Source organism: Phoca vitulina, unplaced genomic scaffold (assembly GCF_004348235.1).
Source record: "Phoca vitulina isolate PV1807 unplaced genomic scaffold, GSC_HSeal_1.0 scaffold4, whole genome shotgun sequence".
Lineage (NCBI taxonomy): Eukaryota > Metazoa > Chordata > Mammalia > Carnivora > Phocidae > Phoca > Phoca vitulina.
This window is the reverse complement of record NW_022589707.1, coordinates 6,242,354-6,255,682: the sequence shown is the minus strand read 5'-3', so window position 1 is coordinate 6,255,682 and position 13,329 is coordinate 6,242,354. Positions and strand designations below refer to the sequence as shown.

Sequence of the window (13,329 nt, the reverse complement as noted above, 5' to 3'; positions counted from 1 at the left end):
TTAACCAGATCCCCAGGGGATTTGTGTGTCTACTGAAGTTTGAGGAGCCCTGCTCTGGGGGCGTAATTAGATTTAGGTTTAATTTTTTGGTGCAAGAATGTTTCATACATGTGTTACAGATTTTTTTTAATATATATTTTATTTTAGAGAGATGTGTGCAAGCAAGCTGGGGGAGGGGCAGAGAGAGAGGCAGAGAGAATCTCAAGCACACTCTGTGCTCAGTGCAGAGGCCAATGCGGGGTGCGATCCCACGACTCTGAGACCATGACCTGAGCCGAAATCAACAGATGCTTAACCGACTGCACCACCCAGGCGCCCCATGTGTTGTGGATTTCTTATTGTATCACGTCAGAAAGTACGTGGTGTTGAGTTGTCCTGTTTGGGGGGATATTAAGGTTGATCGGTGCATTCAGAGGCGATTGGCTTAGTCCATCCATTAGAAAGTCAAGATGGTCACTTCTGAGAGTTGCTAGAGCCACACGGTTAAGAGGAGGGGCGACCATACGGGTTAGAATGTTGACTTTACACCTGGCAGCTATGCAACATGGGTATGCTTCAACTCTTCGTAAACTGGAGATGGTTGTAGAAGCATCTCCTCAGGTTGTCATGCCGATTTTTCTTAGAATAGGGCCAGGCATAAAGAAAGCGTTCCATCAGAAGTAGTGCTTCTTTTCCTCTTCTGGCTTTTGTATCCTTATCGGAGAAAGCATCATAACAACTACGTGTTTTGAGTTGGGCCTTCAGTGAGTGGGACAGCATGCTAGGTGATATTAATGACTTGAGCATAGGCAGAAAATGGAAATGCACAGTGTATTTTTGGAGATTGGCAAAGAATTTGACTTCAGTATAGACTACAGTTAGATTTTTTTTTTAGTAGAATGGGTGGAAAAGCCCAATTGTGGAAGTCTTTGTAGGCCGTTTGTAGTATTTGGTGAGCAGTGGAGACTCGGTGAAGATGTTTAAGGAGAGGAGCTTGTCATGAACAAAGCTGGGCTCAGGAAGCTTAGTCTGGATCCCTTGGGCAAGAGACCCTGGAGTGGAGGGCATGGGAAGGCTTGGGGTGTGTGTGTGTGTGTGTGTGTGTGTGTACGTACATAGAAGCTAAGAGAGGCCAGACCAGAGTGGTGGCATTGGGAGTGGAAAACTAAATGGGTGCAGTGAGGCTTGACAGTTTAATACCTGGGCATGAGTGCTGTAGGCAGATAGACTTGTGTGTGGTTTGCATTTTGCTGCTTATTAGCTATGCAACCTTTATCAAGCCCCTTAATGCACCTCGGTCTCCTTCTGGGGTGATGGGGATAAGGAGATGTGTTTAGCAGGTTAGGTGTAAGGATGAAGTGAGCTGATGCATGTGCTGGTACCTGGTACGATGCCCGGCTCATGGCTTACCCTCAATAAATGTTAGCTGTTATTAACATTAGATAATGGACTGGCTGTTTGGTTGAAGGAGGGGAAGAAGTCATTTTTTGGTTTCAAGACTAGGATAATTGGTGATACAGAAAGAGGCAAGTCGCCAGGGAGAATTGGTTTAAGGAGGAGGTATTATTCTTTTCCCTTTTAGCTATGTTGGGTTTGAGACCCTGACAGCATATCCAGGGGGAGATGTGTTAGATTCCAGGGGTAAATTATGCATGAGCCACACTTGACTGGACCTGTATTATTTCTTTTGGTACAGATTATGGTTTCAGTGATGTCTTGGGCTTCATCTTTCAGTATCTCGGGGGTTCTGACAAAGCAGATGTTTTACCTTGACATCAGTTTGGACTAGCTTCTGACTTTGCAATTGGTGGTCTAGGGCCTGGCTGGTTCAGCACGGGCGGAAGGTAGGGAGGGCTTTTCCCCTGAACGGCTTTTCCTCATTTCACATTCTGGTTGTGGTTTTAAGAAAGCAGTTCGTATTGCTTTTCAGCCATTTCAGTGTTCTCTCTCTCTCTTTTCTCTCTGCACAAGCTGATGCTAAAGTTTGGGGTATTAATAGGTGCTATTTAAAGAAGCTCATTTACGGGCAATTAAATAACATGCCTGTCAGCTCAGATTTGATAGGGAATAGAACTTTTCTTTCTTTTTTTTTTAAGTGCAATGAAGTTTAATTATATTCCCTTTCCTTTTGGCTCTTTTGTCATTTTATTTGGAAAACATTTCTTTTATTTTATTTTATTTTATTTTATTTTATTTTTAAGATTTTATTTATTTATTTGAGAGAGAGAGAATGAGAGACAGCATGAGAGGGAGGAGGGTCAGAGGGAGAAGCAGACTCCCCGCTGAGCAGGGAGCCTGATGTGGGACTCGATCCTGGAACTCCAGGATCATGACCTGAGCCGAAGGCAGTCGCCCAACCAACTGAGCCACCCAGGCGCCCCTGGAAAACATTTCTTTAAAAAAAAAAAATCTGTATTCTTTCCCATATGTTTATGGTGGTGGATGGGCTAGGGAGGACTGAGCTGGAAGGGCAGGAGGTGTATTTAAATTTTGTTGATTTCACCTAATTTTTAGGACTGTTTCTGTCCGTGGTATTAGCTGCTCCAGGCACTGCGGAGAGAACAGTCGTTGCTGATGCTGAAACTAACCCCTGTCTAGGTAGCCCCTGACATCTCAGTGCATGTCGTGGCACAGCAGGAACACCGACCACAGTCGCTGACTAGGTTATGAGTTGCTAAGTCAGAAGGTCTGTCCCGCGTCTTAGAGCCCAGAATAAATACCCCTTTATGCCCGTGGTTTTTTTTTTTTTTTTTTTTAAGATTTTATTTATTTATTTGACAGAGAGAGTGAGAGAGCACAAGCAGGAGGAGGAGTAGAAGGAGAGGGAGAAGCAGGCTCCGCGCCGAGCAGGGAGCCTGATGCGGGGCTCGATCCCAGCACCCTGGGATCATGACCTGAGCCAAAGGCAGATGCTTAACGACTGAGCCACCCGGGCGTCCCTATGCCCGTGGTTTATGGAGAACAGCTGGTAGGCCTGGAGAGAGAGAAGAGACTCTCCCTGTGCTTCCTTCTCGAATAGCTGATGGAACCTCAGTGCAGTCTGTTTTCTGTCTTCCCTTTATCTGTGTGAGTAGATGAGAGTCCCTTGTGTATAACTTATGAGAGTAGCTATTTTCACTAGATTTTTAATTTCAGTGCTGAGTTATCCATTCTTGTTCACTGTGGACTCGAGTGACTGATGCCCTTCCTCCTTCCTTTTTTTTTACTGTTTTAGTAAATACAGTCTGGGGAAAATGCCTTTGGTTTGCTTTATATTGGTACTGAAAATGTTAAAAAAAGAAAAATGTTGATCCTTGTATACTGTTGAATATACCACCAAGTAAAGAAATCCATCCAGAGGTACCATTTGACCTCAAGATTGCTGAACGCAAGTGTGGTGTACTTTTCACTAGCCCAGACAGAAGTGGTGCGATACACTTGTTCTTTACACTTGATGGTAGACTTAACTTTGTTTTTCCTTTGCTAAACTTCACCAGCGGCAACAGGGATGACAGAATTTTAATGCCAGGGATTGCTTGTCTGAGCCCTTATTTTCTCTCTCCTTTTATGCACCCTAAGGGGCATTGAACTGAAGACAGTCACCACTTAATATATGGTTATCAGTAGGATTTCTTCTTGACCCTTGATACTTTCCTGACATTAGGGAACTTCTTTATCTCATGTGGTTGGGAGAGGTAAGAAGAAACAAATTTCTGAAGTAGCAGGTACCACATCATGGGGAGGCCGGGAGAACAAGAAAGAACATCATCCTCTGGTTAAGTGGAAGGACCAGACCAGAAGGCCCTAAAATCCTTTTCAAAGTCATTAATGCCTTTATTGTTTTCCTGGAGTTTGTGACCTAGCATTCTACCCATTTACTTCTCTTGACTGTGCATTCTTTAGGCCCAGGAGATCCAGCATGTTCTTCAGCAGGCTGCCTGTCTTCCTGCTTGGTGACAGGTCTTTTTCTCGGGCAGAGATGAGCAGTATGGTCCCATGTGTGACGCTCCTCACTGTGGCAGCCTGTTTGTGTTTGGGTGGGGAGTTGGGGTGTGGGGTGGGTGGGGGCGATGTGTACTTGGCAAAGCTCCCCCACTCTGCACACAAGAGAATCGCTTCTCTAAGGTTCTGTTCTGTCTGTGCTTCTGTTGCCACTCCATCCAGGCTATTATACAGATAATCTGGGGACCCCGCCACTGGCAATCTCATGATTAGTTATTCTAGGAAGCTCGGAGAAGTTGAAGTAGTTGTTATAAACATCTGAACTTGAAATCCGTTTTGCGTAAAGCAGAAACTGGGTTTGCAGGCACCACGGGAAAAGCCGGTGGTAGAAATTGCTGTACAATTTGCCTCTAGACTGTAGTGGGAAATATCTTTTTTGGGAAATAGGATGGATCAATATGATTTTTTTCTTTCCGTGTAAAGTTGTTATTGAAATAACAACTTATCTTATTTTGCAGTCCTAAAGTAATAAATAAGACCTTTATGGCTCAGAATAAATTGTGAGCGTCCCATTTCCTGTGGTAGCAGCCATATTCATATTCTTCTAAAGCCTCAGGCAGAGTGACATCAGCAAATTTTTTCATTTTCTAATCCAGAAGCTTCTGGTTTCTGTCAAAGAACCTGTATTTTAGTACTGAGCAGGTAGATCTTCAGGGACCTTTTTTGATGTGACTATGTTTTAAATTGTGTTAAAGTTCAATTCTCTTGGGAGGCAGCATGATGTAGTAGAAAGACCTTTTTCAGGTGAGGACCAAATCTTGGAATTTATAAACAGTACTTTTTTTTTTTTTTTGGTCTTAGGTTCACTTTCAGATTCTTGCCCCATTAGCAATCTAGAATTTCTCTGATACCAGACTCAACCACTGGGACGGTTCTTGTGGGGCTTCCTCGTGTACCAAAAGGAGTTCCTCATTTAGCTTTTTAGATGGTTCTAGTTCCATTACCCTGTCCCCTGAACGCACGCACGCACACACCCGCACATGCACGGCCGTGGGTCTTGATCTGGTCAGATTTCCATGACTGTTCTAACTCTTCATCCTCCGCTGTGCCACAGCGATTTCTCCTCTTGCCCTTTGGCGGTAATCACAGTGAAGAACTATCCCAGGCGATCTGTGGGCTCGAGAATGCCAAATACTCCTAAAAAGAATCACCTTCAGTTTTTCCCTGCAGGACAAAGCCTGCCTGTGAGCACGGTGAGTCAATCTCTCCTGTTTAAACATTTGCCACTTACTTATTAAACAGTTATTTATTGAATACCTTTTATCTACAAGAGTCTGCTGTGTGCTGTGGAAGAGAAAATGGTGAATTATCCATGAATTCAAGGCTATTATAATGAAGGAAGAAAGAGAAGACAAGCAGTTCTGGGTGTGGTGGGGTAAAGGGGTGGGTGGGGTCGTGCTTGGCCTTCTAGTTTTTAAAAGGGAGAGGGGGTAGAACAATCAAATCCCTGCAGGGGTAAAGCTCATTGTGTGCTCTAGAAAGAGCAAAATGTGCAGCTTGCCGAGAGTGGGGCAGCATCGAGGGCATGATGGAGAATAAGGAAGTGGTTCTTAACCTCTTTCCTCAGTTATCCATCACATTTTTCTTTTCCTTTATTTTTTTTTAAAGATTTTTTTTTTTAAGTAATCTCTGCACCCAACGTGAGGCTTGAATTCACAACCCCAAGATCAAGTGTCGCATGCTGCACTGACTGAGCCAGCCAGGCGCCCCTCTGCACATTTTTCCTTTGGTTTTCAAGTGAGGTGCAGTGTCAGTGTAGTTGAGATTCATCTGGCGTTCTCTGTCCTCTGTCGCAAGGCTCAGGGCATCTCTTCCTGCTGCTTCTCACTGCCTCATGTAGATAATCTGCTCCACTCTCAGCCCACTATTACCACATGTGTCCTTAGTCAAGATCAATGTCTGCAATTTCAGACGTGTATTTCCCGTTGTCCCCTGGACCCCTCCGCCTGCACTCACCGCTATCTCAGATCCGCAGATCCAGAATGAGGCCCAGCTTCCGCCCTCCTGAACCAGCTTCCGCCCCTGAACCAGCTTCCGCCCTCCTATGCCTTCTGTCTCTGAGTGGTACCACCTTCTGCCAAGGGCTCAGTAAAAAAAAAATGTGGACACTGCCTTTGACCCCCTCAATCCCCACAGGCCAGCCATTAAGTTTGCCTCTTAAATATCAGCTGCCTCTGTCCTCTCCCCGATCCTGGTTCCAGGGGTCCTCATGTCATCATCGCTGACTTACGTTCCTGAAGAACCCGCTCTGGTCTCCTTAGATCCCGTCTTGCCCTGACCGTGGCCGACTTCACACTACAACTAGAATGATCCTTCTAATGTGTAAATCTGGTCACTTCACTTACCTTCCTGAAACTCTCTCATGGCTTTTTTTTTTTTTTTTTTTTTAAGATTTTTATCTATTCTTTGACAGAGAAAGGGAGAGAGGGAACACAAACGGGGGAGTGGGAGAGAGAGAAGCAGGCCCCCCACTGAGCAGGGAGCCCAATGCGGGGCTCGATCCCAGGACCCTGGGATCATGACCTGAGCCGAAAGCAGACGCCCAACGACTGAGCCTCCCAGGCGCCCCTCTCATGGCTTCTTATGGCCCTAAGGGTCAAGTCCCAATTCCTTAAATAGCTTCAAAGTCCGCTGGGGTCTGGCTGGTGCCTGTCCTCCTCTTTTGGGGCTCCTCCCATGGCAGGCCACCTCCAGCTGTCCTGAACTACTTTCCATTTCCAAGGTTGGCCGGCCTCGTACTCTCAGGCTTTGACAGGCTGTTTCCTTTGCCTGTGTTCCCCTCCCTGTTTTTGCCCTGCTACTTTTTATTTCTCCCCTAGATCTACACTGCAGTGTCACTTCCTGTAAAAACCCTTCTCTAATTCCCCCAAGACTAGGTTAGATATTCCTAAATGGGCCCCTGTTATGGAGCATATAAGAGTCATGTCACGTTACCACTGTTGAATTGTCTTTCTTCCCTTCTAAACTGTAAACTTCGTGAGGGTGGGGAGTGCTGGGCTTATTCACCAGTATATCCATACCTAGCACAGTGCCTGGCACGTCCTTTATCAAGAAACAGGTCTCTTACTTTATCACCGATACTTGCCAAGAGCTGTTCTTTGCCACTCGATCTGAAGCTGCTTCAGGTCAGGACCAAATCTGGGTCATTGAACCATACCCAGCACTTTGTGTTAAGTGAGTTGATTTCACCTGCTACTTTGGGGAGCTCTATCACACTAGAACTTATAAAAAAAAACACTATGGATGTAAATTTTAAAAATTAGATGGAATTAGGAAGTAATGTGATTAATGAATGTGCTATAAAATCTATATACTAATGAGTATTGTGCATTCAATGTTGTCTGAAGTTAAGAAAAAGGATTAAAGCATTTATTTTAGAGTCAGGTTGGCACGGGTTGGAATTCCAGTCTACTGTTTAGTAACACAGTGATCTTGGGCAAGTCCGTTCCTTCTCTGAGTCTTAACTTCTTCATACATAAGATGAGAATATAATGTCTGTCTTGCAAGGTTGTTACAAAGGTTAAAGGTTTGTGAAAACAGGTGCTGTAGTATCTGGCACGTGGGATTGCTCCATGAATTTCAAGTTATTTTCTTTTATTCCGATAAACGTGCCTTTCCTGGAACATTTTTGGAATTTCTTTTTTGAAATAGTTTTCAGAGCTGGCTATCGATGATCAGAATATATCAATGGGAGAAATCTTTTTTCTTTGAGGACATGTTTGATTTTTAGAAACAGCTTGGTTCAGAGAGCAAAATCAAGATGGTTAATACCATTTTTGATATTTAAAAAGATTAAGTATGGTTATAATGAGATTTTCTTTCATAGTATTTAAATTGGTACCTATTCTAGCTTTCTCACAGGTGGCATTGACAGCATATTCCGTCTGGCACATTAAAATCCAGGGAAATAATTATAAAATCTTTTGATTTTTGAATAGCACTCTGATAAATCAAGCAGTATTAGCAAGCTCAAGAGAACTGAGGTCTTTAATCATATACTTAATCACAAGTTAACATTGAAAATTTTGCTACTAGCAAAAAAGAATTTAGGAAACTGTGATCCAAGGTGCTGTATTCTTGTATGTATTTGGGGCCATTCTCTTTTCATCTAGGCCCACAGGAATCCATGTGGCTGAAATGCGGTAAGGAAGATGGTATCTTACTGATGACCCCGAGGATCCTGGCACCTTCAGAGGCCTGCCCCTAGTGGGACGGGAGGAGCCAGCTGGGGGAAATGGACAGGGATGTACAGGCCTTTATAGTCTATACAGCCTTTATAGTAGTGTGGAGAGCTCGTACAGAACAGTCTGTAGGATGCGTTCATCACAGAAGAGACCGGAGGCACAGGTTATTCTATCTGTAGGAAAAAAACAATCGGTGTTTGGAGGAGCACAGTTCTGTGTGGTTCTGTGTGGTGGTAGTGTACCCCCCTCAGGGCTAGTGTGGAAGCTGGACTGAGGATTAGCCCAATCCAGGGGGATCTAGTGACAATGCTCGGGTTACTACAAGGAGCGCAGGTTTATTTGGTGATCTAGCGGTTGCTAAGGATCTAGTATCTTATCTCATCATTGTATAGAGGTCATGAATGGGAGGTGTCAGAGTCAACTATAAAGGGTTGTTGACATATTATTTTTAAATATTTGACTATTCTATACCTTGAATTGACCTCATCTTGTATGTACGTGTGTAAGATCTATATAATCGTTGCTATTAGGATGATTCACTGAGAGCATTTGGGTAGGAGAGCAAAACGTGAATATTCGTGAGTCTTGCATGGGGGAAGGGAGAGAAGCTCATGCACCTACCTTTTGCCGAGGGGGAATAGTGGGGCAATATCACTCAAGTAAGTGGGGACTGAGCCTGGCAATTAAGGTGCCTTGTGGACTAGACTTCCAAGGGATTAGTCCTCCTAAAATGTTTATTATAGAACAGCATGCACTTTTGAGGTATGGTGTTGTAATTTTAATTGAACATGTTCTTAGGTTTCAGATGGGCGGTATTTTTTAAATTAAATTTTAATTCCAGTATAGTTAACATACAGTGTTCATTTAGTTTCAGGTGTACAATAGAGTGATTCAACACTTCCATGCATCACCCAGTGCTCATCACAAGTGCCCTCTCTCAGCCCCATCACTGATTTTACCCACCTCCCCTCTGGTAACCATCAGTTTGTTCTCGCTAGTTAAGAGTCTGTTTCTTAATTTCTTTTTCTTTCCCTTTGCTTGTTTTGTTTCTTAAATTCCACATATGAATGAAATCACATGGTGTTTGTCTTTCCCTGACTGACTTATCTCACTTAGCATTATACTCTCTAGCTCCATCCATGTCCTTGCAAATGGCAAGATTTCACTCTTTTTTATGGCTGGATAATATTCCTGTGTGTGTGTGTGTGTGTATACACCCCACATCTTTGTCCATTCATCAGTCAGTGGACACTTGGGCTGCTTCCATAATTTGGATCTTGTAGAAAATGCTGCTATAAACATAGGGGTGTACATATCCCTTCAAATTAAGGGGTTTTGTATTCTTTGAGTAAATACCCACAGACAGGCAGCATTGCTCTTTCCCCACGCATGGTGCTTTCTTGCTAAACCCGACTGCTTTTTGACATCTAGAGGTTGTTCTCCAGCCTGGCTGTGGAAGGAAAATCATTGTGTAGCCTTGGACAGCAGCTGTGTAAAAAGCAAAAGTTGTTTAATCTCTTTTAGTTCAGACTTAACTATCAAAATTAGGTTTTGAATAACTGTAAAAATGCAAAATTCAAGGTCTTCAATGTTAGAAGGAAGGTCTAGGAAGAGATTTTTTTTTTAAGAAAGAATTTGAGTGAAAGAACCTTTTCTCTTTTTAGTTCTTTGCTATAAATTGTTTATTGGCTGAGTGTTTTAACTGTTGTTAACCAGGTTGAAGTTACTATCTTAGCAATGCCAGCAACTTGCATTAGAGTTGACTCAACGAGAAGATTCTGGCGCCTGGTGGGCAATCAGCCATTTAAGGTGCTCTTACGGTATAAATGGCATAAACACATTTTAGGAACCTTTATGTTACATAGATGAACATTTTTCTGATAGAATGTTTTCAGTTTTGCAAGCCAAAGTTTCACCTCATGCCAAAATTTCCCACTTGTGCAGTAATTGAATGTCTGACAGAGATATAAAAAATAAGAGCTAACACAGTAGCAAAAGCAACTAAACATCAAATTTATTTCTGGCAAACAAACTGAGTAATTTCCACTGGATAAGACAGATGCAGGATATGTGCATTAATCTTCTGTTGCTGCGCTAACAAATTACCACAAACTTCGTGATTTCACACAACACACATCTATTATCTTACAGTTCTGTGGGTTACAAGTCCAACACAGGTCTTACTGCACTAAAGTCAGGGTGTCAACAAGGACTGCATTCCTTCTGGAGGCTCTAGAGGAGAAGCCATTTCCTTGCTTTTCCAGCTTCTAGAGGGTACCTGCATTCCTTGACTTGTGGCCTCCTCCCGTGTTGAGCGCCAGCAAGCTTGCACCTTTCTGACCCTTTCTCCACAGTCACATTTGCTGCTGATCACAGCCAGGAAAATTTTCTGTGCTTTTAAGGACCCTTGTGATGAGATTAGGCTCCCCTGCATAATCCAGGATTATCTTCCCATCTCCGGATCCTAAACTTAATCACATCCGTTAAATCCCCTTTGCCACCTAAGGTAATATATTTTCATGTTCTGGGAATGAGGATGTAGACATCTTGGAGGGAGGGGGTCTTTTGCCTACCATTCTATGGACATACTTAACACAGGATTTCACTCAGAGAAAGTACTTTTCACATGTGCTCATAATGTGTCACAGGTCTTTAAGAAACTTTCACTTGGGTGTTTTATAGGAAAGAGTTGTGCATATTTAAAAAAGAAAAAAAAGTTTTATTTGTTTGGATCGTAACCTGCTTATTAAAGCTGATGTTCATTCTCTTTGTTTACTTTGATAGTGACAACCTGCTAAGGAGAGCAGCCTGTCAAGAAGCTCAGGTAATATTATTTAATGTGCTAAAATTAAAACCTGCTTTATCTCCGTTGTGCAGAAAACTCGGGCTATTCCAGGGGACCAGCACGGTGCCTTGCATCGGTGCAGTGTGGATTTTTTTCCCCTACTATCAGGGGATGATGAGTTAGGCCGAGAGCCAGCTCGGAACAGAGCGGGAGGAAGTTAACCATCTGGTGAAGAGCAGTTCTAACGCCCACCCCTTTAGACTTGTTTACTTCTGGATTAGTCCTAAGAACACATACATGGGCTGGTTGGAGCTCTGGGAATTTGTTCCTGTCTGTGGTTGTCCTTAAAGATCGTGCTAAGCCCTGAATCTTCCCTGATCCAGATAACCCCCAAGGATTTCTGTTCAAGACAGGTGTTACCCCTTAAAGTCAAATCTTCTTTAAAGCCCTTGATTCATATTTTTAAAGCCTGTCTGTTTAGCACAGCTGATTCATACCATGTGTGCATTGTTCTCCAGGCCCATGATACTGCACTTAAATAATCCTATCTGGCGGTATTCTTGTTAAATTATAAATCCTTTGGAGTTCAAGACCACCTTTTTGTTCTTCCCTCCCTTCCAAGTTTGTATGTTATGCCTTGCAGGTGAATTTCCCTGACTGAGTTGCCTTTTTGTTGTATGTCGTTTAAGCTTATGATATCAGAAATACCAAAAAAAGAAACTGAAGTAAAAAATGACAAAGGTATGATGTATTTAGTGGAAGGAGGTGGGTGGCAGACCTCATGTTTGTTACCGAAATGTTTTCACGGATGACAATGACAATAGATCGTATTAATACATTTCTCTCTTTGGTGGTGATCTAAGTGTTCTAAAACTGTGTTTTAAGAATTTGATTACTCTTTTGTTTTATCTCTATGGCTCTGCTGTTTTGAAAATGAATGATCCCCACCCCAAGGTGAGGTGATTCCCCACCCTGAGCTAATTTTCCATTAGCAAGTAGAAAAGCTTGGGAGGGGAGCCTTTTCTTGGTCTCCCAAAGGAAGGGTGGTCACAGGGTCCTCTTTCTTGTTGAAGCAAAATGCCTCATCCCCCTCTGCGCTGAATGCCGTCTCATCCTTTCTCAGAGACTCTTCCTCTAGTCGCTGCTCATTCTCCTATTTACCTCTTCCCACGGCTGGAGTTCGTTCCTTCCCAGCACCCAGGGAGCTCCTTCCATCTGGCAAACAGAAGCGAATTCATCCTTAGAGCCTACTCCAGTTACTTTTCCTGTTTATGGCTTCCCTTTAGAGTCTAAATTCTTGAAAGAGTGATTTTTTTAATCTCACATAATCTCAACTCACTGTTGTCTTACACAAACTCCTTAACGCACCGTAAACCTGCGCCTGGAGTTGCAGGTAGGTAAGAAACTAAGACAAAGAATAATCTGGAACTGTAGATCTGGAGTCTGGTAGGCCGGAGAAACTGGCTGAGTAATTTCTGGCCACATTCCAGAAAAACTATGGATAGAAAAAGAACGCATTACAATGTTTGGAGATTTGGCAGCAGAATATTAAGGTCGAATTCAGGAAACAATATTTCTTTCTGAAGCATTCAGAAAAAGTGTATTTTTTGTTTTTGTTTTGTTTTAAAGCAAGAAATAGACCATGGAGAGAACGGCTCCCTGGTGGACTGTCAGGGAGGTGGTGGTCACTTAATAAAAATCTTGGTGTAACTCATTTTTCTCCTGTCTTTACTTTGTGCTTCCATACCTGAATTCTGCCTCCTTGGCCCAGACCTGATCCCCACCAACAAAGACTCAACATTTTGACTCTGGTGTTCTCCTCATTTTTGTTGGTGGTCTTCTTCAGTCCAGGTGGAATAGCATTAGCTCATGTTCTTATTTTGAGGCTGCACATCTGGTTCTGCGTGCCTCCGAACTCTGCCTCTTCCTTTATCTGCTGTTCAGAGCTGACAGAGTAGAAGTTGGGGTTTTGGAGTTAGATGTAAATTCTAGGCTTGTAATTTATTAACTGTGGGACTTTGACTTAATCTTTCTGCATCTTGGTTTTCTGAACTATTAAAATGAGAACATTTAATACGTCCTAAGTTTCTGAGAGCTAAGAATAATGTGTAGGACAGCGGCAAATACTAGGTGGTTAGTAAATATTAATTATATTTCTTTTCCTTGTCAGTTGATGCTATTTATTATTATTGTTCTTATTTCAAGTTTTTATTTAAAGTCTAGTTAGTTAACATATATGGTAGATTGGTTTCAGGAGTAGAATGTAGTGATTCATCACTTACATACACCCATTGCTCATCACAAGTGCATTCCTTAATCCCCTAGTTGATGCTATTTAGTTATCAAGTTATAGAAGGTTGCAAAGAGGAGGAGGCAAATAGACTATTATTTTTTTACATG

At 42.8% G+C, this 13,329-nt stretch overlaps 1 protein-coding gene across 7 annotated transcripts in view; it reads left to right on the top strand.

Moving 5' to 3' along the window:
* The window catches only part of AGK (acylglycerol kinase), a 111,384-nt gene that overhangs the window by 45,091 nt on the left and 52,964 nt on the right, over positions 1 to 13,329 (top strand). For all 7 annotated transcript variants that reach the window (XR_004298991.1, XM_032401443.1, XM_032401442.1 and 4 more), the window contains one exon: positions 10,929 to 10,968. Coding sequence is in view for 6 of the 7 variants with exons in the window: in XM_032401443.1 (XP_032257334.1) it covers positions 10,929 to 10,968 (40 nt within the window). In the remaining variant the exon portion in view is untranslated. The remainder of the gene's footprint in view (positions 1 to 10,928; positions 10,969 to 13,329) is intronic.